Consider the following 25,011-nt stretch of genomic DNA (forward strand, 5'->3'; position numbering starts at 1 on the left):
AATATATTTTGTACAATATATTCTAAAAAACATGAATGAGAATAAATGCAAAAGGTTTCAAAGGAAGTTGGTCATTCTCATCTGATCATCACATGATGAGTAACATGAAAGCCTGAGGTCTGATCTTCTTTAAGAAGATCAAAATTTGTTCTGAAGTAGTTTCAAAAAAAAAAGAAAAAAAGGAAAAAAAAAGCTATTTAAAGAAATTTCAAATTACCCAGGGCTTCAACTATTAAAGTATCTGGCTGCAGAAAACATTTAAAAGTCATAAAGGACTGGGCATCATATTATTTGTGCTATATTAGCAGTCACTGAACTTGAAACCTAGCCTCCTAGAAGTCACTAAAAATAAGACTCAACACAGTTCAGGGAACTGTGTAAAATATACTCTTTTCCTTAAAGTGGCAGTTTCATTTAGCTGAATGTAAAGATCTTTAAGGATAATGTTAGTTACTTATGTGGGAATAAAGTGAAAAACAAACATACAAGGCACTAAGTTCTTCTCCACTATCTTTTGTTTATAATCCTCTACTTTCCTCAACCTTCTAAGGTTGGCCAGCTAACTCAATTATCTCATTTCTGTACTTTTTACAGACAAATGCATTTAAGGTTTTGCAGTTATCTTCATACAATAAAGTCAAATTGTGGCAATAGCTCAATTAACCTATACAACTCTTGCCTTAACTAAGATTTGATTTTGATAGTAACATCTCAAAAACTTAATTTAATAAATTGCCACACAGTGAAGAAAATTAGCAACAGCCTAGAAACTTCCCCTGAAAATAGCAACTCCAAATTCAATCAATACCCACTATCCATCACACAACTGGTACCAGGCACACTGGAAGGGCTGGAGCACCTCTCCTGTGAGGACAGGCTGAGAGAGTTGGGGCTGTTCAGCCTGGAGAAGAGGAGGCTCCAGGGAGACCTTATAGCAGCCTTCCAGTACCTCAAGGGGGCTACAGGAAAGCTGGAGAGGGTCTTTTGACAAGGGCATGTAGTGACAGGACAAGGAGTAATGGCTTCAAACTGGAAGAGGGTAGATTTAGATTAGACGTAGAGAGGAAATTCTTCAGTATGAGGGTGGAGAGGCATTGGAACAGGTTACCCAGAGAAGCTGTGGAATATCACAAGGCATGAGGCCACTGCTGAGCTCAAGAGACCATATTTGGTCATGGGAAGCAACCTGTCGTCCCGGTAGCTAATTGATAAAAATACACTGTCATTACAACCACATCAACATTTCCACAACTGAACAAAGTAGATGCAGTGTGGCAACAATTCTGATACGTGACTACCAACCTTCAGTCTATCACATCAGAGAAAGTTGTAGGCATTTTTGCTTCTCTCTTTTCATACAAATAGGGATTGTTGGTCCATTTAATTTGTGCATTGTTTTGCAGTGGGTGTGCAACCAAACATAAACACGAGAGTACACACACATACTTCTTTTCAATCGCTTCTAGCTCGTGCTGGAATCCCACTCTCAGTGCGAGCAACAGCAATGCCTCAAGTCCCTTACACCTACAGCTAAATTGTCAGCTCCTAAATTTCCACCAGGCCAGACTGCCAGTTCCACCCTACTGTCTTCAAGTAGCTGAGCCTCTAATTCAGCCATGTAAGCCCAGACATCAGTGCCAACCCTTTCTGGTTCTCCGAACCATGCAAGTGCATCTCTCTCTAGCCAGGCTTTTATAGGCTGAATCTTCAACACCACAACCACCACCAACTCTCTCTAGGTGCCCAGCCCCATAGTCTCCCAAACTGGAGCATGAATGTCTTCTGTAGACGAAGCCACCACGGCCTCCCACTTGTCCCTCACAGACAGTGCCCTCCAGCCTCCAGGTCCTCCACAGGCTCACCCTAAATGTTATGCTCACAGTCAAGCTTAGATGCTAGTCACAAAAGTCAGATCTTTTTCTTGCCTCCTGTTCAGCCTCTAGACTTAGCTTCTCTCTGTTGATTCCCTTTCAAGCTTCTGTAAGCTGAACCCACTTTCTCCATTTCGTATACATTTATTTCCTCCAAGACTTCATAGCTAGGTCATACAGAAGACAGGTGGCCAATTCCCCCTCCTCTTGCAAGCAACTTTTGTTTTTAAATCCCACGTAACTCTCCACTCCCTGCACACAGGCACGTGCCCAACCTCTCTCCCCAGGCCGAGCTCCCCTACACTCACGAGCAGAGCCCCCAGACCCCCTTGTACCACAGCCACAAAACCCCACCCGTCCCACAGCCCCGCATCGGCTCCTCCATCGACACTAACACCCTAAAGGAGAGCTCCCGTCACCCTACCCTGCCCTGCCCTGGCCTGGCCTGACAGGCCAAGCCCTCGCCTCAACTTCCTCACCGCGCCGCCTCCCCACAGCTCGCAGCCTTCCCCACCAGCAGCCTCCCGGCTCCGCACCCATCCACACCGACCCCCGGCACGGCGCAGCCCCGGGCCCGGCCCCCTCCACGAGGAGCCGCCGGCGCCCCGCGGAAGGATACTGTCCCGACTCCAGTAAACGTCTCCACCCGTCCCGGCGGCCACCTCCGCCATCTTGAAACAACCGCCACTCCCAGAGTGCCCCCCGCCACCCCCCCAGCGCTCGCCACCCATTGGCTGCCCGCGCCGGCTTCTCCCCGCCACTGCCGGGGGCCGCCGGGCGCTGCCGGCGGGCGGAAGAGAGGGGCATGCTGGGAGTCGTAGTCCTCCGAGAGCAGGCTGACGAGGGTACTGCGCCCCTGCCGAACTACTACTCCCGTCAGGCCGCCTCATGCTTCCCGCCCGCCATAGGCTGACTGAGGCACTGGCTAGAAGAACTACTACTCCCAGCGCACCTCGCGGCTCAGCGGTGGCTACAGGGTGGGAGAAAGGACAAACGGGGTTATGCCACACACGCCCTCGTCGGTCTCGCCTGCATACCGGGGCGTTGGCGGGGAGGGGAGCCGTGCAGGGGCCTGCGGAGGATGGAGGAGAAGCCCTCCGCCAGCATCAAGCCCTACCTGGACAAACTCACCCTGGGGGTCACACGGATATTGGGTGAGTGGGGTAGGGCGGGGGTGAGGGGGAGTGGTCACTCCGTTGTCATGGAAACCGCCCGAGGGCGGGAAGAGGCGCTTCCCTCAGGGTGAGGATCCCGGTGGGCCCGGCCCCTGCCACGGCCCCGAGGTCCTTGCAGCGGCGGTGGGGCCAGGCCTGGCGGGGCAGGGCCCGGCCGTGGCTGCCCGTTCCAGCCGTGCGGCCGGGAAGGGCCGAGAACCACGGTGCTGCTGGTTGAACCCCGGTGAGGCCGTGTCTGGTAAATTTTGTCAAGATCTGCCCTCTAAAATCGCATACTTGTCCTTACACACGCACATACAAAAACCCTGTTTGTAGCATTTGAGTTAACGGCAAAAATCCTGAATCTCTCAACTTAAGAGAGCTTTAAAAATAATTAAAAAAAAAAAAACAAACAAAGAAAGAGACAACAGTGTTTTGTTAAAAAAAAAAAAAACAAAAAAACTCAGCCTCTGTTGTCATGTAGGGTCAGCTGGTGCCTGATGGAAGGAGCTCAGTGTGTTGCAGTGTTCTGGCAGAAGACTGATCCGTGAATCTGCTCAGGATCAGATCCCCACCAACAGTCACCCTGCAGCTTATTCCCACACCCTGGGACCTTTTCCACAACACGCCCGGCTTGCCATCTCTGGTTTTTGCTCAGATCCTGAGCCTTCTTGCATCCCTGCAGTTCTCTTTGTAGTTCAGCAGGAGTGCGAAGCGTTCAACATGGATAAGTAAGGCTTCTCAGACAAAACTTTGCTTGTGGCAGTAGAATCACAAGAACTGATGAAAGTATTTGCATGTGTAAAGGATTTTAGCATCAAACCTTTCATCTGTCAGCAGCTTGGGGCACAGAACTGTCATATTTGTATGGCTGGAAAGCAATACATCTATCCCAAGCCTTGCATTCAACAGCATCACAAATTGCAGTTCTCTAAGTTCTTCCTATGAATCTTAAAGCCAAAAGGGACCACTGTGATTACCTCACCCACCCGCTGTGTTTCAGGACAGTGAGTTTTTTCTGGTAACCTAAGCGTATCACTAATGCATGTATTTTTAGATAGCTGCTCAGACAGATGAGATTAAAAGATCAGGGCAAAATTCTTGCTCTCTGCTTCAGTGAGGACAGAATTTCATCCTCAATCTTTGTTCAGCATTCTCCTTCTTATTATTGGACTTCTTGGGGGGGGGGTTTGTTCTGTTTTTTTTTTATTTTCCAGTTGTGAGTTCAGGATAACATTATCACTCTAATCTGTGAGAGCACTAGAAAGGTGAAACTGCTGATGATGAACCATCATGGGAAATGCTTCTTTGAAGTAGCTCTTATTAAAAACTTGCTAGCCCTGGCCACATTTTCACTACCCAAGCTCAGATGTATGAGATCTACATGATGTTAACTATGTCCAAAAATAGTGTTGCCATATAAACTGTTTTGGGTAGGTGTGTTATTTACAGCAGCAAGACATGACAGTGCAGGTTTGGCTCTGAAAGTCCTGTACCATCACTTTCCCATGGAAGGTGTTTCCTGCTTTGTGTCTGGGTTTTTTTGTTTTGCTGTCTGTATCTCTGATTACTTGTATTATGTGATACGGCAGTGCACACCCCGGTCCATTGCAGTGATGTTTTACTCTGGTTCTTTTCTCCGTCTCCCCACTCGTTCTGGGAAGTCGTGCATTTTTTTCCCAGTGAGGTAGTCCAAAGCATGTGAATTGTGCGACCATATTAATTAGAGTTGCTGAACTAATTGGGAAACATTACCAATCTGTTCAGTATTCATTTCTTTCAAAAGACAAAGGCTATCTCGTTCAGAAAGATGTCTTCCTTGGTTGTTAGCAGCACTTGAAACTGTCTTATTTTAAATCTTCTTTTGGGAAGTCTCATGAAGCCAGTAGGAACTTTTCTGCTTGCCATCACATAAAAGCAGCAATAGGCTTTTAACTTTGTTGAGTTTCTGCAACATTTTTTTCAGGAGATGGAAAGGATCATGTAATGAAACTCAACATACCCCTTGTAAGCAAGAAAATTTTGCACATACAGTATAAGGGAGCTTGAGGCCCAACTTTCCAAGACCTTTACGAACAAATGTTCACGGCGACATTTCAAAAACTGTCCTTTAAACAAATTCTATATATGAGGTTGGCGGGGGAGGGAGTTGTTTTGGTTTTTTTAACTTGTCTCTGTGGAAGTCCCTATAAGCTGGGAGATTTCCAACAAGCATTATGGAGATTATAACTTGAGGAAAAAAAAAGAGAGGCATCTTTCCCATTGCCAGTATGATTCACTTTGCTGAAGTTCTGTGACTAACAGCAAATTCCAGGAAGGCTGATTACTCACAACTAAATCCGAATGGGAGGTGCTAGCTGTTCTGGACTGCCCAGAGCAGGACCTTACTTCACTATTTACTGTCTGTATTAGATAAGAATTTAACAATAATTTTTAAAAAGATGCTGAGAGTTTATGCAACTTACAGGCAGTATTAGCAGTACTATTCCTGCTTCAGCTTTGTGTCAGACTGCAAAGCATTTTTGGAAGCTTTCAGATTAAACGTCCTAAAAATAGGGCAGAGTTTACTGTGATCTTGATTCAGAATAGTTAGTAGGGAGGAGTCTCCTGAACTAGTTAGCTTTTTCCTGTATCTTTTCTCTAACTTAGGTGGCTCCTTTATTTCTTCCATCTGGAAGAGAAAGCAATCCTGGCAGACTTGTTCTTTTTGTCATTAATGTTTAATGGAGTTCCCGTCCATACCTAGACACATCTGTTAAAACATGGTCTTCAGTTTACCCACAGGATATTTTAATGATAACATTCAGGCTTTTAAGATGGGATTTGTCTTTCTTTTGATCTTGGATTTGGTTCAGACCTCTTTAGAAGTTGCAGTTCTCTCGTTCCTAGACATCTTCTTTCACTGATACGATATTTAATCTTCCTTCATCCCAGCCGAGCCATTGTACACTATGAATTAAACATCTCTGCTGTTTTCTTTGATCACAGAAATAACAATTACTCTGTTATTATAATCTCTTAACTTGTCATAAGGCTTGCATAGCTTAGATGGAAAAGGCCAGTTAGATAATTGATTCCACACGTTCTTTAGAAGCAGAATACATACCGACAGCTTATATTTGAGTGAGAGACAGATCCCCTGGCCTTCCACGCACCTATTTGAAGTGAAACTTGGCGAAACATCAGAGTCTTCTGTACATTGGGGCCCGACATTGTCCAGAAAGATTGCCTGGATGACCTACTATGATTTTATTGTTTTTCTTTTTTCTATCTTGAACTTGGAGTTTGGTTTTCTGGTGCTGTGTTTTGTCTTCTAAGTTATGTGACACTGTACAATCAATATTTCCAAATCAAGTAAAGTTTCAACTTCCTGAAACTGAGTGCTGCTCTTCCACCAGCAAGAACAGACAAGGGCAACACCATTACTGGAATTAAAAGCCTGGTACTGAAGATAAAAAAAAAATGCTCTATGGTGCCTGTCTTTCTTGTGTAGCGCACTGTGTATGTTTTACCAGAAAGCAATTACAATATGTGTGATTGCTTTGGGAGCCAATACTTTCACAGCAGAGCCATTCTTGAAAGCCCTGCATAGCGATCACTTCTATGCCACAGTCCTGTGTGCTGGGCTTGCAGTTCCTGCAGCAACAAGTTAGTTGTCCTCCTGGACCTGATCCAAAGTGAATGAAGTCACTGGGAACTATTTCAGTTGGCTGTAGATGAAGTAAAACCTTGTAAAATAGTAAGCACAAGGGAGACTCTTCTGCCATCATACACCTGCAAGAATAGCACCATGTAGATTAGTATCTTGCATTTATATATCATTCTTTCCCACAAAATACTCAGATGTTTTTTATAAATGATGAGCTCATTGCACATAACAGATTTGCATGCGTCCAGCTGGGATTCCAGAGAACTGATGTTTGCTATTGCAGGTCCCTTCAGCAGGATCAGACTCTGTGTCTGGCCACACCCACTGAATCCAGTGCTGAAGTGTGCCCATCTTTGTGGAATACGGTTGCTAGTAATTCACAGGAACACTGCACAACGTCTTGTGTCAAGCTATGAATGTCCTACCCAACGGAAATCATAGGGTGTGCCTACAAAGGAAGATTCATCTCTCTTTTACAGTTTGCCCAGGAACTCATGGTTGATTTTTCCATGAATCCTCTGCAAAAGATCACACCTTGAATACAAAATGTGTGTGTATGTATATACGTATATATGTATCTGTTAAAGCCATCAAAAGATGGCACCATGTGCAGCACTAGGCATCCTTATGCTGAGTACAGTCACACACAAAAAAGAAAGCAACTGCTCAGACACCAGCGCAATGCTTCCAGTCATTAATGCCTTTTCCCCAGCTATCAGTCAGGTTAACCTTGAAAATTGTCTGGCTCTCAGTGCTTGGTATCACCCATCCCAGCTGCAAACGTGCTCTTCTTTTCCTTTTAGAGACTTCTCCAGGAGTTGCTGAGGTGACGTTTGTGGAAAAGGAACCAGCTGAACGTCACACAATCATTTCATGGGAGCAAGTGAGTATGTTCATGATAATACTGTGGTGGGGTCGGTTTGAGTCCACACAGCAGCCCATGGAGAATGTAAAATGCAGGGACTACCTTGTGTTTGTTTGCGAGACAGCCTGTTACCAAATTTTATGTGCAGTGGAGCCTAAACAGATGAGAGTTATTTTTCTTTTTAAATAGGGTATTACTCTGTCTTTTAGGCTAGCACATGCACCTGATCTGTTAGAGAAACTTTGTCAGTGTGGGTATATTCAGAATGACAACTCTAAGAAGACATCCCATAACTCTAGTAGGCAGCAACAGTGGTGACTCAGTGGAGAACAAACATTGCCCTGAGTCGGGTCTGCAACCATTTTCCAACTCCCTTTCAAACAAAATGAAGAAGCTTTTTATTGCTCATGGCCATTAAATCTAAAGCCCTCAAGGTGGAAAATACCACTGAGCCACCCAGTTCATTCCAGTTATCTATTTAGCTTTTCAGTCACAGCTATTCACTTCCATTTCTCATAGCCCCTCCTTCTAGCTCCTTTTTGGCTAACCAACCCAGTCTTTTGTTCAAGGCATGTCCCATTGCTTGTTCTAGAAGACTGTGAAGAACACTTGCTACCTTGACTGCACTGACCTCACTGCATCAGGCTGCATGACCAGAGGGCTCCTGAATACTGTCATGTTACTCTGGTAGGCAGAGAATACACATGAATATACATGTGTTTATCAATCCCATGACCATGGGGGGCATAACTGCTTTCTAGTTACTGCTCATTTGTAGAGAAGGGACAGTAGAAGTTGACGGACCTTTCAAAAGCGGCATGGCAGAGGTTGGAGTGAATCATCCTCCCTCTGCTCCAACCCTGGCTATGGCGTAATGCACACACTCCCAGAGATGGCACTTGTTACCACAACATAAAATAACTTCACCTTTGATAACGCCTTGCCATGTAGAGTTTTTCCTAAGCAGCAGGGAAAAATCTTGCACTGGTTTTGATAGTACCCTATCCCAATTAGTGATATTTATCAAGAATGTATAAATCCAGGTCAGAATGTATATGCTGTAAACCTGCGTTATTTACTGAAACTTGTACAGTAGCCAGCAGCTGTGGTCAGGCAGAAGTGTCCGGTTTTTCAGGTTCATGTGAACTGATTCCTGATTTCCCATAGCTGTTGTTCAGGTGTCAGATTAACTGGGCTGGAAAATCTGAGGCACCCTGACTGTGAGCCAGCTCAGATCTGGGAGCAGCAGAGTGACATTCGCTCAGTCTTCTGTTGAGTGCTGCTCCTCCTCCAAACTAAGCTGGGTTTGTTTCAAAATTGAGCTATTCTTTTAAGCCAAACTTTGAAATGCTGTAGCCAAAGCACTTTTGCTCCAAAACCAAAACTTCTTTAGCTCCCCCCAACCTGCATGATGGAGACTAAGTTAATTGTGGAAGTGAATGGTGAAAATTAAGTAGATACAGTTGTGCTAGACTGCTAATGGTTTGCTATGTATTTCTTTGCTTTTGGTTCCAGTTGCTTTGACAAAACCCGAAATCTCCCTTCTGAAATTGAAAGATAACTGGGTTTTTTTCCTTAATTTCCCTTGAGCTTTGGGGATGAAGTCTGTTATCTAACACAGTCCACACAACTGCAGTGTGTCCTGCAGTGATGGTTAAGGGCACAGCACTCGGCGCCTCACAAAGCTCTTCCAAGATGTGCTTGTACCTAGCTTTTCCTCAAACTCACCCTGCTTGAGTTTGAATACAAGTTTATCCGTACCCGATGTTCACTTTTATCAGGTTTTTTTTGTAGCCACTAGGTGGCAATACTTACGTGCTTAATAATTCTCCAGAGTTGAGATTTTAACAAGATCTTTTCACAGTCTATGCTTTTAACTCTCCTCTTTGTCTTTGGTTATAGAAGTATTTGCGGGGCTTTTTGTGTGATGTAGCGAAAACATTAAGCCATTCCCAAAATTACATTGCCAAAAAAGCCCTCTCTTTTTGTTGAGACTCCCTAAATAAAAGCTCTATTCTCAAGATAGTTTTTTTGCCTTTTTTTTTCCCTAGGAGCAATGTTTCTAGTCCTATTTCAGTTTTGCAATGGAAAGATATTTCTGCTGAGAGAAGATCTGTAGTATTCAGAAACTCTTAGAAGAAAATCAACCTTTTTAAATTATGAATTATTAAAATTATATTCTAATAGTGCTGGAAATATGCATTATTTTTTAATCTCCATCAGCTGTGTTTGTTAAATTCTGCCCGGTTTGGGCTAGCAGTTAGCTGAATACTACAATGGAAGTTTAAAATCTTATATCTGCTTGTTGAAAGTCCGTTATCTGCCATGAGGCTTTGCAGGGGAAGGTGAGCTTCATGACTGGAGAGAGTGCAGTAAGACAGTAGGAGAGCAGAAGAGACCTTTTCCAAGGCTTTCTGTAGAGGTCAAAAGAGCTGTTAAGTCTTACACTTCAGGAAATGAAACCTGAAATCATTCCTTAATATTTTATTGGAAATGAGCACACTCACAAAAATATTTAAGGTATATAGTTGTCAAGTGTTTTACATGGATAATATTGTTTCCTCAAAACTTTCAAGCAGTTCAAAATATTTTAATAAAAAACTATACTATTTTTTCACCTTTCCTGATATTTTGATGTACCGTGATGTTTTCTTTTCCTCAAGAAAGAGAGACTAGCAACAGAAGGAGGAGCAGAGACAGAGTTACTAGGTCACTGGAACATCAGTGCTAGTAACTGTGTATTGCCCTATGAACCTGTTCCCACTCCTAAAATTAGGCTGGCAACTGCCCTGCTCCCCTCCATGTGCAGTTTTTGAAAGTAGGTGTTACACTAAAATATTGCTAGGAGGCACTCTGGTGTCTGCAGTGACAATGTCTGAAACACATTTTATTTTTGCCTTAGCTGGAAGAGAAATAACTCACTCATATCGTTGTTTTGATTTTCAAAAAATAGGAATTGCATTCTGTTAAGGGGAGCTGGAGGTCCCAGAGCTCAGTACCACAGCAGGCCAAGCAAAATGAAGGGGGTCATTTTACCAGTTCCTCTAATTAGCTTGTTAGCAGTGTCTAAACTGCTAACTGGCAGCCTGTGAGTGACACCTGCCTGTCACATTGCTGGAGCTTTGATATTCTACAACTCTACATGGAAAATTTGTTGTTTCTCCTTATGCACTTTGTCTACAAAGATTTATTTTTCTGTTATAAAACCATAAAAAAGCCCTCAAGCAGTCTAGTATTTTCGTGTTGTGGACTGTATTAGGGAGCCAGAAAATTTAGAAACTCTCTCTGCATGTAAATCTCAGTGGGAACTGTGGTGGTGGTTCCTGGCTATTCTAGAAGTCTTCCTCGTTGCTTCTACCATATCTCTTTTTGGCTCAGAAGTACACATGCAGGTGTGCACATCCACAAGGGTCCTTCTTGCTGTCCTCTTTGTAATGTTCTCCCTCAGCATTAGGCATGCCTGCCATCTCTGATCCCCAGGAGCACAGGAACTGCCCATCTTGAACCTGCCTTGTGGCCCTGGCCCTGAGAGAGGCAGTGAAGTGGATCCAGCAGAACCAGTGCATGAGGGAAAGGTCTATTTCTTGAAGCTGCACAACAGGGGAGAGGCTTGAGGACTTTTGGGAGACAGATAGTGTTTCTGACACAGTGTTCCACTCTTGTGGGGCCTTATAATATTCTGATTAAAAAACTGGCTACACAATACCATCCTCAAGAGAATTGCTAAATGCTGTTCTCTGCAGCAAGGGATCAGGTCTCCCCCAGCCCCATGCCTTTCAGGGCAGGAAATCCAAGCCAGGTGATCTTCTGGGAGCACCCCCGTATCAGATTTGTAAAAGCTGCAACAAGATTGTCTCAGTATGTTACATAAATTAACTTCTGCATTCACTGGTAGCTAGGGCAGACCAGTCATGAAACAGCATGACATTAGGGAGAGAGAAAGGTGGCTCCTGATGTGCTCTGCTACTTGGAAGCCCTGAGAAGTGACATAAATCCCTTCCTTCTCTCCTCAGAAGTTGGATAAGACTCATTCAGTTTTTTAGAGAAGTCTCTAGAGTCGTATGTTTTGATTGCTGCCCATTTCTTTAGGATATTTACTTGGAAGGCAGTGTTTCAACAGTGCTTTAAGTGAATTGCCATATGTCAGTGTTTCAGCTCTGGATCTAGTGCTGATCTAGGTCTTGGCAGCAAAACTACTCTGGTTCTAATATTCTTCTCTATCCTCAATGGACTGTGCTTTCTTGGGAGACTATTTGGGCATATTATGGACAATAAACAAAAGAAATGGACCTCACACACCATATTGGTGCACTTGGGATATTTTATTTTATGAGCTGATGAGTGTAACCAGATGACTGGAGTGAAAACAGCTGCTTGTCAGGGCTGTGGTTAGGCCACTTCTGGCACGTTATTAGGAATATTGTATTTTATGGGGTTGGATATCACAACCCTGGAAACTACCAGTTGAGCAGGAGGAGTACAGAGCTTGAGAAACCATTTTTAGTGTATAGTAGTGGCTTTTTCTCTGACTCTGCTGTCAGAAAACCACTGTTTGGACATGGTAGGGTCGTGTGGCTGAGCATAAGATGACAGATCAATCAATCCTTTGCATCAGATGGGAGAGATGGGATTAATGCAGCTTTCTATATTAAGGTCTTTTCCTGCAGACCCCAGATCTCCTCTGGTAAGGCATTTTCCACCCATGTGTTTTGCACCATCATTTGGAAAGTCATGGAAAGGGACATGATTAGGAGAATCCTAAAATAAAGTGGAGAGGGCTGCCACGTGTGGAAACATGCATATGTTAATCTTTCCATCCAGAAAAAAAAAAGGATTCAGAGCAGGAGGCCTATCCAGATGTGACTTTTTTCCTTGTCTTAATCAGCTATGTTTGTTAAATTGGGCTGTATCCGGTCTATGATAGTACGTATGTGGAACTACAGTGGAAGTTTTAAAATCTTAGGTTTTATTATCCCAATGGATCTGGTTCTCCTGCTTAAAGGAGAACACCCACTGAAGTCAAGAGATCTGTTCACATATGTGTTTTTACTGGTGAGGTAGATTAGTTAAAATTGGGGGATTTGAAATGGACTGAAAGTGCTGTGTAAACATTTTTACTCTTCTGAGGCTGTGTACCAGATCTGTCATATTTTCTTTCCTCATAGTTTTAAGCCTAGTCATTGTGCTTACGGCTACAGTTTGAAATTGGAAGTGATGAAAGCATAGCATGAAATTATAAATATTTAGGACTGAGAAGAACCCACAGAAGAAGGTGTGTTTGTTAAAGGCATTTAAAGAACTTCAGATACGTCCATGAGGTTTAGTAATCTCTTGAAACTTACCACCAGGGCCTCAGCCATCAGCAGGCTCTTATCAAATGACAGTAAATTCTGCTTAAAACAAAGTTTCTATAGTATCAGATTCTCTGCTTTAATACCTGTTGCTCTGAAGGTTTTCCCTAGCTGGGTTAGGAAAGCACCGTGCTAGCGACCAGGCTGCTGACGGGGTAAGTAAAGTGACCAGCCCTTTTGCAAGCTGCAAAGCCGTTAATATCTGGCACTCATCAGTAGCAGTCTGTCAGCATAAGTGAATACACCTAGAAAGTAAGTTAACACGCAGGAGTGAAGGTTGTGGGTGGTTTGGAGGGTCCTGCACAGCATATAGCCACAGTTTATGGGACAGGGACTGTAACAGCTCAAAGCAAGTGACTGTGAATAGGGCTTTAACAGGCAGAAGGGCTGCCCTGGTCCTACAGGAGGAAGGAGATGTGCACAGGAGGAGGCCAGCACCTTCCCTTGTGTATGCCAGTCACTGATGACCAGAGGCCAGCATTGCAGCTGGATGCACAGCTGGCAGGTAGCTCCTGCTGGATAGATGCATTAAGGCAACATTAGGCCAGATAACTGTATATGCACTGGTTGCAGGCATGGGGAAGAATCTGGTCAACATCTCTTGAGATGTTACAAATTTGTGCCCCGAGTGAAGCAGAGCTACATGAACTACATGTGCACGTTTCTTTTCCTTAGCAACTGGTTATTCTTCCTTTATTTTATGAGGCTTTAAATGTTACATTTTCTAGTAGCTGTGAGAAAGTAATCCCAGCAGAGGCACAATATTGGAAAGCCGTTAACATCTGACTCCTCTGCTTTATCCAAAGCAATTCTGTAATTGCTCCAAAACCGACCCAGACCTCTAAAGCCAAGCTGTGAATACCTACCTGAATAACATTTTGATCTGTGGTAGGGTAAGCCTGTATGAGGGAAAGCACCACTGACCTTAAATGTTCTTAAAGTTTGTAGTTCTGTCTTTTCTTGATTTGAGTGTCAAACTCACTGCACATTGAGCAGGCCATATCCAACAGCATGTCTTCAAAACTGGCTGAATGAAATACATACACCTTTTCTAGATGTGAAAATCCAGAGATACTACATCACAAATTATTTTTCTGTTTTCCCTGTAAAATGTAGCACCCGGGATCCTGTGATTATAAACAGGTCTCAGATCAACGTTTTAAAGAAGTAGTTGTCTATCCTCCTGGTTTAATGACAAAACCTGACCCTCAAGTGGCTTATTTGTGTCTTTGTTCCTGAGCTGCTTTAAAAGCACATGAGATTGAAAAAGGAGAATGACCACAAGTTGCAATTTGGGGGTTCAGACTGCAGTTAGGAAAACTTTTTCATGAGGAAGTTGGTGCAGCTCTTGGACAAGTCAACACAGAGATTGTGAAACCTGTACCATCAGAGACTATCCTGAGTTTTGAGGTCTGATTCTTGTGGAGTCTTGAGTTTGACGATACTTGAAATGTGAACTCACTTCAACCTTTCTCAATCTGTTTTTTCTTTAAAACAATTACAGACAAAACAACAGATAACTCCTTTAGTCATACGTGTTACTTGTTTTCTTAACACTGACAGGCTTCTGTTCTCTTTTGTTTCGTGTACTTGACACATCAAGTGACTGGTTTGCAGCCAGTCCTGTCACCAGGATCAGTGCCTGCAGTTGCCTGTAGGTCTTTGAGTTTCTTGTTGTTCTGAGGATTAAGCCTTTATCGTTCCTTCCTCATATTTGTTGCTTAGCTGAAGAGTCTGAGTTAAGATAGGCTCCTTCCACAAGCAAGATGGGTATAGGAGAAGGGTCCTGGTTCTTAGAAGCACTCTCACCAGCTCACTGGAGTTGCTGCTTTCACTGTTGGCTCAGAAGGAAGCAGGCTTAGGAGCCCCAGCCAAGCACTGAAGTTTGGTGGGATGGAGCCAGAACGGCAGGTTGGTGAGACTGACTCTATGTGTACTTGCACACATACTGTTTGTTAAGTGAAATGTCAAACCTACTTGATTGTGTGCAACTGTTGAGTCTATGCTTCTCTCTTAAATCCCACAAAAGAAGAGAGTCGTTGTGCTAATATTATACATGCTTTAGTCGAACAGGTTTAGTTTGATTTCACTTAAACCAAAACTCTACTCTTGTAAGCTGTACGTATAAAAAAGCCAATTGATCTTATATATGTGATCTTGGAGTGGCTGTTAGTGTCAAAGGATAATATGTCATCTCAGCTGGGGAACAATCCTGTATTAATCTTGTGGTGACGGACTGTTCATTGTGAAATTTTCCTAAGTCATCTTTTTTTTTAATACAGTATCACAAACCCAAGAAATATGACATTTTCTCTCAAGGTTTTAGGGTGAGATATTTGAGCTGATTTGAGTCATCTTGGAATTGAGCAAAACATTTGGTGGCAAATATTTCTATATCAATATGCACTCATCCTTTGGGTTTGAGGCATGTTCTGCATTTTCCCATTATACTTTGATTGTGATTTGCAGAAAAACTCCTGCATATTGCCAGAGGATTTAAAGAACTTCTATCTGATGACCGATGGCTTCCAGATGACCTGGAGTGTGAAGACTGATGGTGAGCCCGTGTATTCCTCTCCACTGATACCCTCATTTCATTGCAGCCAATCTTTTCTTTGCAGAATCTCTTCAATTTCAAACATACTTTCTTCACAGTCAATACACATCTGTCAGCATCCTGCATTAGTCTGAGCAAAAGCACGTGCACCAAGTCATTTTGAATAAAAAATTAGCAAAATTTCGTAACTCGCAAAAAAAAATGAAGGAGTTTGTTTCTGCTAGGTAGCTTGATCAGTGACTACAGAAAACTGACCTCTGAACTAATGAGTGCAGTTCTGCATGGGACTGTAGACTATTTTAAAGATGTCCTGGTAAGGAAAAAAAAATGACTGCACATCAGAGATCCCTTCTTGATGCAACGGGACAAAGCCTGTTGCTTGCATGTACTGGACTTCCACAGAATAGACATGTGTGCTGAACAGTGGCTATAAACCAAACAACTCTTCATGAGATAAATACCATTCTGTAATACACTGGCCATCTGTTGACACTCAGATTTAGGTATGTAGTTTGAATCTCGTACCTAGGCTCCCTCTGTAGTTCATGGAGAGTGAAGCAGCTGTAGCACATCATCCTGTCATAAGGGAGTAGGAAGAGGCACCCTCTTTCTCATTAAAAAGCTCATGTACATGCTGAAGCCTGATTCTGCTTTCCACCAGCTAAACTCTGTTCACTGGAGTTATTTCTGGAGTCAGTGGTGGAAGTGAGAACAGGACAAAGCTTTATTGTCCGTTCTTGTTTGGCAAGTATCAGGCAGTTCATTCACTCTGCACTGGTGCCCTATTATCCTGGCTCTCGTTGCCTTCAAGTGGAGTTGTCACATTGGGCTATGGACCTTGCTTGCTTCTGGAGGTGGATGTCAAATACAGAGTTTTCCTCAGGAAGTGAAATTTCATGTCAGAGACAGCTGACATCAGGGCTCTAGGACCTGCACTGAGTTCCACTGTGTTTCAGGTGGAATTTAGTGTGTTGTGACCTCTGAATAGTTTTGTTTTCAGGGCACACAAGTGTACAGAAACCAAGGCAGCTTACATAACTGTCCTGTTTGTGCAAGCATCCATTAGTGACTTCTGAGGCCCTTCACACTGGCACGTGGCTGAACAGGGTGTTTGTTGACCACATGTCTGGTAGCAGTACTGATCCTCCGAAGGAGAGACAAGTGACAAGTCCTCAAGCTTTCATTCAGGAACACCCACATGTTGACACACTGATAAAATCCTATGTTGGAGTGGGAACTAAGAGGATGCACCCTGGGCAGGTACGTGGGGTGAAAGAGAATAAGCTGCCCAATCCGTTGTGAATGGGTGGAGTGGTTTCTGGTAGGAAGGACACCAGCAGGGAAAAGTTTGGAGGATGTGGCTGTAGCTAGCCAGGATTTTTAATAGCCAGTTTCACAGGAATAGGTTAACACCTGCTGCACAGGCTTAGCCAACAGTGTAATTCTGATGCCTGCACAACTCTGAGATGGTGTCACATCACCTATAAGTGTAATTCTGTGTCTAAACAAGCCTAATTTTTGCTTGTGTGGAGCCTGACTTCGTTAACTGTCCAGGCCTACTGGGTATGCCCATCTCTTCTTCTCCTCTGTGTTTTAGAAGAGGTTGAGTAGATATGTGGAGGAAAATAAATACCTCCTATGCTTTCCTGACACTGGAGGTGAATAATGATCAATCTTATTCCAGATGCCCCAATGCCCCTAGGCTCCATGGTGATTAATAGTGTCTCGAAGCTGTGTCGGCTGGGGGGTTCCTCTATGTACAGTCTGCCTAATGCACCAACTCTTGCTGACCTGGAAGATGACACGGACGAGGAAGGTAAGGTCTTGTTAACAGTCTAGAAAATGTGCTCTATCTCATCCCGTTTGCTCTGTTAGGGTAATGTTAGGATGTAGCACATGGATATAGCAACAGAAAAGGTCACTCCAAGTAGATGGGGGTTTTCTTTGTCTCCTGGGCTGGAGACAAAGGACATCTACTGTGTGTCCTGTTAGTCCCCTACAGACAAGTAGATCTGTATGCTGTAAATCTTACGGGGATTCTTAAAGCTGCCAGTCGCTAGTATTATCTGCATACTCTTGTAACAGCCTGGCGGCCCTCCTGTTCTGCCTTTTCCCTACTTACATTTTTAACTGAGGCTTTCTCCAGTGTTTCAACTTTTAAAGTCTTTGCGTGCTTATGGTGTTACATGAACAAAAGATAACAGTTTTTATTTTAGTAGTGAAAAGACAGCTGGATGTGCCTTTTGGAATTGGAAAAATAATCTGGTAAATACATGTAAGTGTGAGGTGGCACTGGAAAATGTGTCTTTCCACACTGCTGGGGATCCTACAGTTTGGAGAGAAAAAGAAGGAAAAAGCCCACTCTTTTTTTCTCAGAGCTCTTACAGTCTAACAAGACTAGAAGAATTAAGAGCATAAGATCAGAGCCAGGTGTCATGCTGACTCCTTAAAAAATTGCTATTTGATTTCAGTCTTATCTCTAAATCTCCATAGCTCTTGTAGCTTCTAAATGTGGCTGAAAGTGTCATTTTGCACATTCCAGCTTGGCTGCAGTCCTGATCTTCTAGCCATTGTAATGAAATGGGCCAAAATCTCCTTCCATTTAGCCACTCAAACGTCCACTGATGCACTTATAAGGTACACTGAGAACAAGTTACATCCCAAGAGTTCTCACCCTGGCTTTAATGGAGAATTCTTCTGAAGAGTATGGCTCTTATCTCACCCTTCTTCCCCAGCAGCTTTAGAAATCAAAATCATGTTCTCCAAGAACTTGCAGCTAACACAATCCGAAAATGGTCTTGTAGAAATGTTCTGTCGTGTTGTGGGTCACAAGTTGAATATGAGTCAGACTGTGTGGCTGCTGAGGGCACTGATGTCACACTGGAATGTATGAAGAAATGTATGTGTCTCCAAGTTCATCAAAGTATTCTGTCAAGAGAAAAAGAATAAACTGTTCTCCCTGACTTCCTTAGAAAAAAAATAAAGTAGGGCAAAAAAAGGGATGGTTGGATACAGAAGTAATAGGCTTCAATTGCAGCAAGGAAGATATAGGATCCACATGAGGAAAACTTGTAAGTGATAATGTTGGATTTGGGTTGACTGCCTGGAGATTGTGGCATCTCCAACCCTGGAGAACTTTAAGAAAAGATTAGACAAACACCTCTCAGGGATGACATCTGTAAAGTTGATCTTGCTTTATACCAGGGAAGGACTAGAGGGCAGCTTGATGTCTTTTTTCAGCCATCTGATGTTGACTCTGTCGTTTGTTTTCCTACTGGGGATTAAAATTTTTCTCACTTTTTTTTTTTTAAACACAGGGGAACTTAATCCTTTCCAAGAAGTATAAATACAACAGTTTGATTTAGTTCTTCCTGATCTGATTTATTAATAAATATCAAATAGATTGACTCTTTGCAGCTGAGTCACAGTCAGTTTTCCAAACTTGTTTCATGAAGATTTTTTTATGTTTTCAGGTGATGGAGACAAACTAGAGAAGCCACACTTTGATTCTCGTAGTCTTATCTTTGAATTAGACCCATGCAATGGGAATGGGAAAGTTTGTCTTGTTTACAAGCATGCTAAACCAGGTAAGACTGAAAAGTGCAAAGTTAGCCATCTCGTGTCGTGGGCTGTGTCTGTAGGCCACATGTGCAGAATCATCTTACATTCCTGATCTTCTTTGCGATTTGTAGATGAATATTTACTGCGGTGTCCTGTCTCCGCTGAAGTCAGGGGCTAAACCTTACGGAGACTTAACTAGAGCTAACATTGTCCCTCCTTTTAATGCTGGAATCTGAGTTAATGTTTTGTTTTCTACATGCATGGAAACAGGAAAGCATTCACATGTGACCTACAGACAATCACATTGAAATAATAGAGCTAAAACTCAACCACTAACATATCTCTGGTTACTTGCATGTCTCGGAGCAATTCCCCTACATTTTGATGAGAAAGGCTGTAACTCTTCTTAGAAGGAAAGGGTAGATGGTAAAAAAGGTCCTTAGCTGATTGACACAGACTTAGACTGATTCTTCCACTTTGTGTGTGGATGCAGAGCCTCCAGATCCTAACTAGGTCAAAATTTGGCAGAAAGAATTGAATGGGAGAGTGAAAGATGTAAGCTGAGCTTTTTCTTCTGGCAGATACACAGAAAACTGTTATCAGTCAGCAATTAGTGAAACACCCAAGTCACTTTTTAAATAGTTGTCATCTCACATAGTGCACAAGTCACTAGGTGTATGTGTAGACATGTACGTTTACTGTGTAGGGGCGTGCAATTGTGATATACCTGTTCCTAAGAAAACACTTTGGTTGTGATCTTGTGTCTTTCATTGAGTGCGACTGCAGCTCCCAAAGCAGGAACTTCTTACTTGTCCGCTTGCCTTCCAGTGTTAGTGATTTCAGCAAATGCAGCGGAAAACTTGAGCAAGAGGAGGAAGAGTTGTTTACAGGTGTTGATGTCAACACAGGGGACAGTGTGTTTAATTGACAATGTTCAGTATCTCAATTTCCCAAGTAAAATAACTTTTTTGTTTTTTTTAATGCTACAGAGGATGTCATCTCCAGATAAATATTTGATTGCTGTGTAAAGATTTTACAAAACGTATTTTTGTTGGCAGTACACACTCCCATGATTTCCAGACTCTGGACTCTAGTCAGTAATCCAGACGACTGACAATTGAGTTAGTTGCTTTTAGCTTTGTGGAGCAGATAAATGTTTGCCATCGTTGTACTTTGAACTTACACTACAAAGTTGCTGATGTCCACGCATGTTCCATGTAAGGCATCAGTCCCAAGTTGGGAAAGAATAGTATTGCATCCATTTTGCAGTGGGGAAAGTGAGTGTAATGGCTATTGTACAAGTATTTTTGTTAAGGCTGGGAGCAGAATCACCTCCTTTTCAGTCACCGTGTTCTAACCACTGAAGCACATTGCCTCTGGATAATCATGTATGTTAGTCAGGGATGCTCTGTTTTAGAAGCTGCAGACTTTCTGATAAGTATGTTGTGTCTCCCACCTGACAATGGTCAGGGGTTGATCTTTTCACTTCAAAACAACAGTGTGATTTTTGTTTGTTTTGTTCTAGTTGTTTCCCCAGAAACAGAGATATGGTTCCTGGACAGAGCTTTGTATTGGCACTTCCTCACCAAAACCTTCACAGCCTACTACCGCCTGCTCATTACCCACCTGGGTCTCCCACAGTGGCAGTATGCCTTCACCAGCTACGGGGTCAGCCCTCAGGCCAAGGTAGGACAGCAGGATCCAGTTCATCTGCATTTTGCATAAGTATACACTGGAAATGCATCTTCCCACCTTTTGACAAGTAGTCTCTAGGCTCAAGTGGGCCTCCCTAGTCAGCCATGGAAGGGGCCATGAGTCTTTCTGCTGTAGCGTTTTAACAGTCATTTGTTAACGCTAGTGAATTTGCTAACATGCTATTAACCCTGCTTTTCTCACTCGAGCTGGGCTCTACCTTTGACCTCTAATAGCAGGTGGTGGAACCTCAATTATTTCTTTGCTTTTTTGACTCTAAAGCAAACCTCCACTTCCGTGACGCTGGCAAGTGAGGAGATGTAAGCTTTACCCCTACACCTATGTAAGATTTATCTAGATCAGTTTTCTGGGTATAGCACCAAACAAGAGCCTACTGCTCTCTTGAGTGGAAAGGAAATTCCAGGTACACATTATACAGAAGCCCAGAGGAAGACTATGAGCTTGAGCCTTGCCAAGAATATTAGTTCCTATGCATTCTCTTCTGTCTTGAAGGGATGCCTTGATAAAAATGATGCCTAAAAGGGGGCAATTTAAATGCCAGCAGTGCTAGAAGTAGTTATAGGAGAGCTCCAGGTACAGTCCTGCCAGAACCCTGCTATTAGAGGCTCCTGTCATTCCTCTGTGCTTGGCTGGGCCTTCAGCCCTCACCCTGCTTCTGCCTTGTAAGAGGTCAGAGGATGGATCTGACAATACTACCAAGCACAGCATACACATAAGCCTGTGCAGTGTCTGTGCATATTGGCAAGGTCTGGCAGGTCTCAGTGAGTGTCCTGCACTTCACCCAGACGTGACAGCTGTCTCACCAGCATGGCATTCCTTAGTCCTGCCTCAGCCCTGTGCGTACATCAGAACTACTCACTAAAATCACTGCTGACTTCCCATCTATCAATGGCTGTAGAATTTGGTTCTTTGCATTTGTGGTGTCTTCCCTATTATACTGTGCTGTCCTTTATCAGCCAAGCCTGTGTACATGGTACTCTAGCAGATGCCTGTGCTCTGCCTTTCTGTAACTTTCCTGCTAGAATATTTTATTATGTTCAGTATATTCACAAACCTTAGTGAAATCAGTCATGTATTCCCTAATTGCAGCCTTTGTTAGTTAAAATCCTCCTAGCATGTTAGCCATTATAATTTTTAAAGGTCTTCAAGGGTGGTATATTAAAGCTGTTTCCCATTAAGCAGTACATTAATAGATTGCCATCCACATTTTGGTATTGATCTTTGTTTGTCTTGTTCAACACTTTGCTGGTTTCAGTGGGATTTGTAATAATCATAACCCCTACAGTTTTATTTCCTGACTTCCTCAAAGGAAAACTGATAGGAAAAATACTAAGAGATGAGAACTGCAGGGAATAACATTGCAGTGGCATCTGGGAACCGAAAAAAAAAAATTGTTGTGGTCACTTCTAGATGTAAAATGAGGCCGAAGAGAAGCAAACACAAAATCCTTTGTGTAAAGAGTTACAAAACCTGCATTATTGTATGTATGAAGAGAGGGAGGGAGGCTGTGTTTTGAGAAGTTCAACTAGTTTGGTTCCAATTTATAAGCACTTTTAAATGCCAAAGTTTTTTAATCTTTTCTGCTTCTCTGAATGTAAATAAATGTGGTTTAGTTTCATCCCCGCCCTTTGTTTTTCCTCCTGTGGTTTATATCAGGAGTTGCTCCTTAGAGGAGTTGCACTGCAGGAAAGGTAGTGTTAGGTTTATGTCTGGTTCTCCTCTTCCCTGTCTGGAATGTGGGGCAGTTCCAGGACTGTACGTGTAGCTGTGCCTTGTGTATCCTTATCACAAGGCACTCCATCTGTGCAGTCCTGTAAACTGCAACTGATAAGTGGTGTATGACTAAAATCATGTGTCAGGTGTGAGCATGAACAGAGTGGAAATATCTAATAGCAGTTTGATTTTTAACCTCTTCCTTCCCCACTATCCTGCCTTTCAGCAATGGTTTAACATGTATAAACCCATAACCATCAACACAGCTCTCCTCTCTGAAGAAGCCGATTCCTTTGTGAACAAGCTAGACCCTAACAAGGTATTTAAAACCAAGAACAAAACTCCAGTGATCAAAAAGAAATCATCCTCCCAGCCAGCAGGCTCTCAAAAGAGTCACACGAGCATGACCTCCTACAAGACATCCTCATTAGCTGGGAATTCTTCAAGAAAGTGAGACCTCCAGATCTGACCCTGGGCAGCATTTGCAGTAAGCTTCGATGTTTTCTGATGCAGCATCTCAGTGGTTCAGACCGAGTTCCTGGTGCATGAATGGAAAACACATTGCAGCATTTGCATGAAATATAGCCACGATGTACTTTGACATGGGAGGGATGTAATTCCTGGAGACTGAGAAAAAAAATCTCGAGACATTGATTTTATTCCTTTCTGCTGCTTGCAGCATGTACTTTTTAGAGGGCATGAAGAAGCCCTTGATGTCACTGCTGTATAGGGAAGCTTTTGTACCTATGCAACTACAGCAGTGAAGTGAAAGCAAGTGTAAGTCATCGTTACTTTAATAGACCCATGCTGAAATAAAGCATATGAAGATATTTCTGCTGTCTCCTTTGGAAGTAACCTGTCATGACCTTGCATGCTATGGGAGCAGGCTGGAACCCACTGAACAAAGAAGTATCTTCTGCTTCAGACAGAATCAAACTCTACACTTCCCTGTGCTCCTTCCAACTTCTGCTCTGAGATTCATGGTGCACAGGGACCTGGGGCTTCCATGACTCTGCATTGGCCTAGTTGCTTGCTCTACAGCCCAGACCACTTTTTGGCCTTTGTGCTGTATCTTTTTAGATAGCAACGTCTGTGTGATGTCCTTTCCAATAAGCCTGAAGGCAGCAAGAAGCTGCAAGATCCGTCATTGCCTCTGCTTTCTCCTCCTGTAGGAACTGCTGAGTCCCATAAGCCAGGAGGACGCCTTGGTTTGTCACACAGTCAGTTGTGAAGTTGACCATACAAACAGCCTTTGTCACTTTTCAATTGAGCAGGATCTGACCAGGGGTCACTGAGATCCTACAACCTTAGAAGCCCCCAATGCTGTTTTCTAGACTGTAAATTTTCAGGTTAGAACTGCACTTTAACCCATTCACTGCTGATTTTCAGTTATATCTGATTGTTTCCATTAATTTTCTGTGCCATTCTGTCTTCTTAGATGTGCTGGAAACACATGGTAGCAATCAAGCAGGAAAATCAAAGTCATCATCTTCAAATAAGCATTGATTGTTTAAACGGCATCATAGAATCATAGAATGGTTTGGGATGGAAGGAACCTTAACGATCATCCAGTTCCAACTCCCCTGCCCTGAGCAGGGACACCTTCCACTAGACCGGGTCGCTCAAAGCCCCACCCAACCTGACCTTGAACACTTCCAGGTGTGGGATGTCCACAACTTCTCTGTGCATCATCTTTTATTTATGAAAGAGCCACATAATTACGTAAGATAAACCTACCTCACAGGGATGTTGTGAGGCTTTCACGAGTATTTATATGGTCTTCAGAAAGATGAAGCCACCCTGTAAGTGCTTAATAGTATTTTAATAAAGATTTGAAAATTTTCCTTCACAGTGACTGGGTATTTGAACATGCTTTTGGGAGCATATGCACAAGCTTCTGTGGTAAGTGCAGGGTGCAGGCTGGGTTGTTTGTTGTTTGGGTGTTTTTTAATACAGTGGAGAATCTCTCACTGGGAAGGGTTATAGTGTCTTGTAGCTAATCCCATCTCGAGCTACCTGAAGTTCCCAGTCTAGTTCACATAGATGAAAAGATGCAGCTTTGTGACAGCTGTTCCACTTCTGTCCTGCACTCACTGTTCAACATCTCTGCAGCCACCAGCCCCACCTCAGGCATGCTTTACTGGCTTCCAGCACTGCTGAGGGCCCACCCTCAAGTGCAGTTGCTACGTTGCATGACAGCTGCCCTCTGCCACCCCCAAATGAGAGAAAATCCTCTAATGCTCCTCAACCCTCTTAAGCCAGTGTGTATCTTGTGCCAGGTGAAGATCTGCTGCAGCTGCTCTATTAATATAAGGTCAGCTCTAATGGGGAAGCAGAGATGTGAGTACGTACCACCCCACCCTAGTCCACAGTAATACATTGGTAATCCTTTCAACAGGAGATGTGAATGCTCGTTAAAAGCAGTAAATACTCATTTCGGCAACTGTGCAGTAGCGATGTTCTGTCATTTCCTGCCCTTGGAGATCCATGTTATGTGTTCATGGTACCCAACCCTGGGACTGCAGTTACCTGCTTAACAGACACACCATACTTGCTTAAACACTCTCTAGAAAAGTT

The 25,011-nt window shown here is 43.2% G+C and overlaps 2 protein-coding genes across 5 annotated transcripts in view; one reads left to right on the forward strand and one right to left on the reverse strand.

Annotated features, from left to right (window-relative positions):
* KIAA1328 (KIAA1328 ortholog) overlaps positions 1–2,564 on the reverse strand; it is a 178,541-nt gene extending 175,977 nt beyond the window's left edge. For 2 of the 3 annotated variants that reach the window (XR_015261477.1, XM_086771022.1), the window contains exon 1: positions 2,491–2,564. Coding sequence is in view for 1 of the 3 variants with exons in the window: in XM_086771022.1 (XP_086627148.1) it covers positions 2,491–2,542 (52 nt within the window). In the remaining 2 variants the exon portion in view is untranslated. Of the gene's footprint in view, positions 1–1,302; positions 1,339–2,490 lie in introns of those variants that run through there. The other variant, XM_086771023.1, reaches the window with a different exon arrangement.
* Positions 2,565–2,725: 161 nt separating this feature from the next.
* On the forward strand, positions 2,726–24,283 carry TPGS2 (tubulin polyglutamylase complex subunit 2). 2 transcript variants are annotated; one of them, XR_015261491.1, is made up of 8 exons: positions 2,726–3,025; positions 7,478–7,557; positions 15,360–15,447; positions 17,132–17,263; positions 18,921–19,034; positions 20,534–20,694; positions 22,661–23,783; positions 23,873–24,283. XR_015261491.1 is itself a non-coding variant. In XM_086771086.1 (7 exons), the coding sequence occupies exons 1-7, from the start codon at positions 2,953–2,955 to the stop codon at positions 22,886–22,888; spliced, it is 876 nt and encodes a 291-aa protein (XP_086627212.1). In that variant the 5' UTR covers positions 2,726–2,952; the 3' UTR covers positions 22,889–24,283. The 2 variants fall into 2 exon arrangements, 1 of the variants encoding a protein (XP_086627212.1); XM_086771086.1 differs by having other exon boundaries at positions 22,661–24,283.
* Positions 24,284–25,011: the final 728 nt, after the last annotated feature.

This window comes from Chlamydotis macqueenii, chromosome Z (genome assembly GCF_036417535.1).
Source record: "Chlamydotis macqueenii isolate bChlMac1 chromosome Z, bChlMac1.mat, whole genome shotgun sequence".
NCBI lineage: Eukaryota > Metazoa > Chordata > Aves > Otidiformes > Otididae > Chlamydotis > Chlamydotis macqueenii.